Source organism: Cryptotermes secundus, unplaced genomic scaffold, assembly GCF_002891405.2.
Source record: "Cryptotermes secundus unplaced genomic scaffold, Csec_1.0 scaffold2066, whole genome shotgun sequence".
NCBI classification, from domain to species: Eukaryota; Metazoa; Arthropoda; class Insecta; order Blattodea; family Kalotermitidae; genus Cryptotermes; species Cryptotermes secundus.
Genome location: NW_019727447.1, coordinates 113,536 through 118,207, shown reverse-complemented (window position 1 = coordinate 118,207; position 4,672 = coordinate 113,536). Strand labels below are relative to the sequence as shown.

Sequence of the window (4,672 nt, the reverse complement as noted above, 5' to 3'; positions counted from 1 at the left end):
AACCACCCCCCCTGCCTACTTCGTATATAAGTAGCACCTTCCACATCCTATCACCACAGCTACTGCTCTCCGCAGCTATTCAAATGCTCTGAAGATGGAGGCGCTATGTTCCTCCGAAACGTCGGCCAAAACGAAGAATACACGGTGCCTAAACCCAGAAGACAACTTTCTTCATCTGTTTCCTATCTTTATGTCATGATTTTGCCCTGCATTTTGGTGACAAGACAGCAACATATACTTAGTTTTCTCTGTGTTTACTTCTAGACCAACCTCTTTACTTGCGTCAATTAAAGTTCGTGTTTTTTTCTTTATGGTATCTACATTATCACCCAGTAGATTCACATCATCCCATGTTAGGTGGGTCCCTTATCACCACGGCATGGCGCGTCCTTAGGTTGTAGGTGGAGGAAACGCCCTACAATTTTGGAGGGAAGCTGTGAGTATATTGAATAAGCAGTTGCGGACAGCCGACAAGGGGTTGCCCTGCAGCTTGGGGGTTGGGCGTGGGGATAACAACTCCTCACCGTAAAAAATAAGTATGTTACGAAAATGAACACAAAGCCTCGGACTCTGCATATTGTTGGCTAGTACTTCAAAAACAGACAAAGCAAATTTTCATTCATCCCTCTCAACATTTCATGTCCATTCTAACAGGGGGTGTTTGAGAGTGTGGACTGTGGTCATGCACAACTCATGTTAGATTGATCGGCACACATTCAGACTCATGGCATGGTCCACAAAAAGCCGCGCCACAGCTCAAGTGGTTTGTTGCTGCCTTCCCACCAAGGGGTCCCGGGTTCGATCCCGGGTCTGGTCAAGTGGGATCTGTGGTGGACAAAGTGGCGCTGGAGCGAGATTTCTCTGAGTACTTAGATTTTCCCTGCCAATCTTCATTCCACCAAATTCTCCGTTATCACAATCACCCGGGGCAGAGTACAATGGGCCAATCAGTGGCTGCTGTGCCGAGTGGACCCACTTGGACTCCACCCCCCACTAAGTTAAAAATGGTCCACAAAACTATAGATTATATAAGTTACAAACAAAATTTACCTAGACTACAGCAGACACAGGAAATTATCTCTATTATTCTGAATGAATTCCTGACACCCTTTCAGATAGGTTACACTCATGTGCCAAATTTTTCTTGGGCAACAGAGTAATCTTCCTTTGGTTCTTCAAGCGTGCAATAGTTCTGCTCTGTACACAGTTTGTTTTGCATGTCTGGACAAACAAAAGGCACTATGAGATGAGGACATGAGGATAAAACACCGCTAATAATTCATACCCAAAGTGTCCATCAAGTGCTGCAGTCTTGGTGGAAAAACATATGAAGCCATTCTTCTTTAGTTAACTGTTCCGAGAATGGCAGAGTATCTGCTCCACATACCTTTCAAAATTAACTGTGTTCTCAAAGAAAATTGGTTTTCACTAACACTGCACCATGGACCATTCTTTTTATCATGTAGGGGAACCTCATGTACTCATCCCAGATTTTGTGAACTCTAGAATGTGTGGTTATGTGCATTTACCTCACTGTGTAAATGAAACTAAGCCTCAACGTAAAACTTAGAAGAGGTTCATTTTTTTACACCATGGCTGGACTGAAGGATCCAATTAGGTCAACAAAAATTCAGTCTCTTTGCAAGATGACATGGTTGCAATAAATGCACTATTGTTACCTTACACTGTTTCAATTTCAAGAGCTTTGAAGCAGTTTGTGCTAATGATTTCAAAACACCAGTCTCCTGTGTAAGGCATATGAGGGAATTTCAAAGTGAATGTTAAAGGCTAGCTCAAGTCCAATACAGTAGCATTAGCAACATTAGGATGAGGGTTTATAAGTGGTCTGGAACATAACTCATAAGCTCACTTCATAACAAACATTCAGTGATTTACAGTAATGATATAGAAGATAAAGTGTAATGTGTATAGAAATGATCTGTCTGTCTGCTACGCTATGAGTCTGAATGTGTTCATACCAATCAGGCACAAGAAAATTGTAAAGGGTTCTGAGGATGGTGTATAAAATCAGAACTACTGAGTTTTTGGACTTTGTCCATGGTTCGGTATTCTGGAAAATAGAAAACATAACGACCTGGCACAAACTGCACATGGAAATTGTCTTTGAACAGCAGAAGGATTTGCAGCAGACTCTCAAATAACCTCTCTGTAATATCCGATATGTAAAGGCACTGATGAATAATCTCATAACCTAAGGACCCATTTGATGCTGACGAGCTTCTGAGAGTTATTAAATGCTAAGTATGAAAATGGGAAAACACAGAATGGCTTATTAAATGATTCAGCTTGTAACTTGCAGGCATTTGTACACTTTTCTACGGCATATTCAAATTGCATAATGAAAGAGATTGATGAGAAGTTCTACATGCCAGCTATGAGGTGGACTGAGGTGGTGCAGCTGGTGGACTCTCTGGATCAAGAGACAACTGAAATTATCACGCCAATGTATGTCTTACAACCTTCTATTGTAATCCATCACTGTTCCAATTTCATACAGAATTAACATGCATGATTAATATTAGCATATTTAATGATATTCCCTGAATTGTGTAGGCTGTTAGCTTCAAATGATAGGATGATGACATGAACTTGAAGGTGATATCATGAACTTTCTGGACTGAATTTACTATTACATTTCATGCACTTGGCACTGTAACATGGTTTGACAGGTGATGAGCAAAATATTTTCACAACTCCGACTTCTTTTAACTTTCTTGTGAATGAGAGCCAGTAACTTACTCATGACAATAAAATTCTTATAAACAACTCTGACACATACACTACTTATTGTTGATAAGTTCAAATTACTTAGGCCATGGAGGCCTGTAGGTTTTAAGACATCGAGGCTCCCACATTTTCTAGACACAATGCCACAGATTGTCGTGAGGTTTTCGGCCTTACACGCTGGCCTATATTTACCACCAGGAGGATTCCTGGTACTCATTTCTGTTATTGACTGGATCGATCCCAGGGTAACAGTGGGCTGGAAGGATCAGGTCAATTGAAAAATCTGATGACCTCATCATGAATCAAATCTGCGACCTTCCGGTTTGTAACATAGTGTCTCAACCACTGAATATATATATATATATATTTTTTTTTCCATCAAGTCCAGTACAACTCTGAGGTCTATCAATCTCCCCTTTTGTGAGGCCCAAGGGCTCAATCCTTAGATATGAGGCAACCAGAGCATATTTTCTCCACTCACTTATAATCGCTCTTTGCTGCCCACCTTTGGGAGCCACTTCCTTCTAACCATTCCCTCTCACCTGTTGGTATGTCAAGTTTGCAGGGTGTTGCTGTGCTGGCTTATTCGCCCCTTCTTCCCCTTGTCATGCTACTGTGAATGGGTAGTTGTAGGGGTATGGGTTACAGTGAGGGATGGGTGCCAGTAAGCTTATTGTAAAGGCTCACTATTTGGGAAGAAAGTGGGGTTGGGATGAACCAGAAACTAGTTCTGCACAAGGGAGATGAGATTCCGTCTCAGGGAGTATACAGTGGAGACAAGAGTGACTAATGCTATGCACTACACAACACCGGCTGATGAGCACTCTTAATATTTAAGTAAATAAAATTGGTGATTATGCTAGTTAGATTCAGACTTGATAAACCTACTTAATATGATCTGCGACAGTTCCAATAACACACTTCGAAATGATTTTTCTTCAATTTAAACACTTAAACCAAACTTGGAGTGACACTAATTTTTGAGGCTGGATCCTTGGCGAGTTATTAAGCTACTGCTTTTGCAGATTGACTCTGCTCTGAGGCAAGAAGTCTCCCCAACTTCAGCTCCGCCTCCAAGTCACTACCCTAATTTTGTGGATTGGAATAGTTTGAATTTTGGGAGTTTACTCTAATTCTCACTGCTCCAATCATCTTCTTGTTTCAAGGGACTCTCACCCTTGATGACCGAACGCATTTTTTTGACAGTCGATTGATAAATTCTACTAGTAGCGTGGGCTGCGGGTCCGCCTCTCTATGACTTACGGGGTTCAAAACTTGTCAAGTATAACTTTACCAAAGGATCCCGCCGGTCAACTTTCGTACTGAATTTCCTGAAAAACGCTGCGGTGTGCTTCCTTCCTTGTTTTTGTAGCACGGAAGTAGGCCATACTCTTGAAGTCCAGAACTGGGCTAAGTCACCCTTGAACATTCCTTACTATATCCTAAGCGTAATTACTATAATTATAAAAAAATCTTAATTACAAATAAAGCTGGTGTCAGTGATATGGCTACACACCTTCATCTAATAACAATGTCTAGATTGCATACCTCAACATGCCTTCACAGCACCGTGATTAAGCACTGTCATAACTTTACCTTAGTACATTTGTCTTTATTAGCTATGTACTATAAGAGTCTTGTTAAGTCTAAGATAATTATAATTTGAAACCTATGAAAGTGAATAAGGTTTACAAAAAATCAAATTTAATATACAGATTCAATTAATGCATTTATTAATTCTAATTCAAAACTTGTTTGTTTTCAGTGTGCTAGGTGAGTGGCCAAATACGTATTCATTTACAAAGGCGCTTGCAGAAGATTTGATCAGAGACGAGGCCAGAGGTCTTCCAATTGGCATATTACGACCTTCTATAGGTAAGTGCAGCATGCTTATTGATCCTTCTTAACCAGTACAAAACTTGCA

General features: G+C 40.6%; 1 protein-coding gene across 3 annotated transcripts in view; it reads left to right on the top strand.

The window, feature by feature from the left end:
- The window catches only part of LOC111864893 (fatty acyl-CoA reductase wat), a 36,930-nt gene that overhangs the window by 13,838 nt on the left and 18,420 nt on the right, over positions 1 to 4,672 (top strand). For all 3 annotated transcript variants that reach the window (XM_023852488.2, XM_023852489.1, XM_023852490.2), the window contains exons 4-5: positions 2,321 to 2,466; positions 4,514 to 4,623. In XM_023852488.2, the coding sequence (XP_023708256.1) occupies positions 2,321 to 2,466; positions 4,514 to 4,623 (256 nt within the window). The remainder of the gene's footprint in view (positions 1 to 2,320; positions 2,467 to 4,513; positions 4,624 to 4,672) is intronic.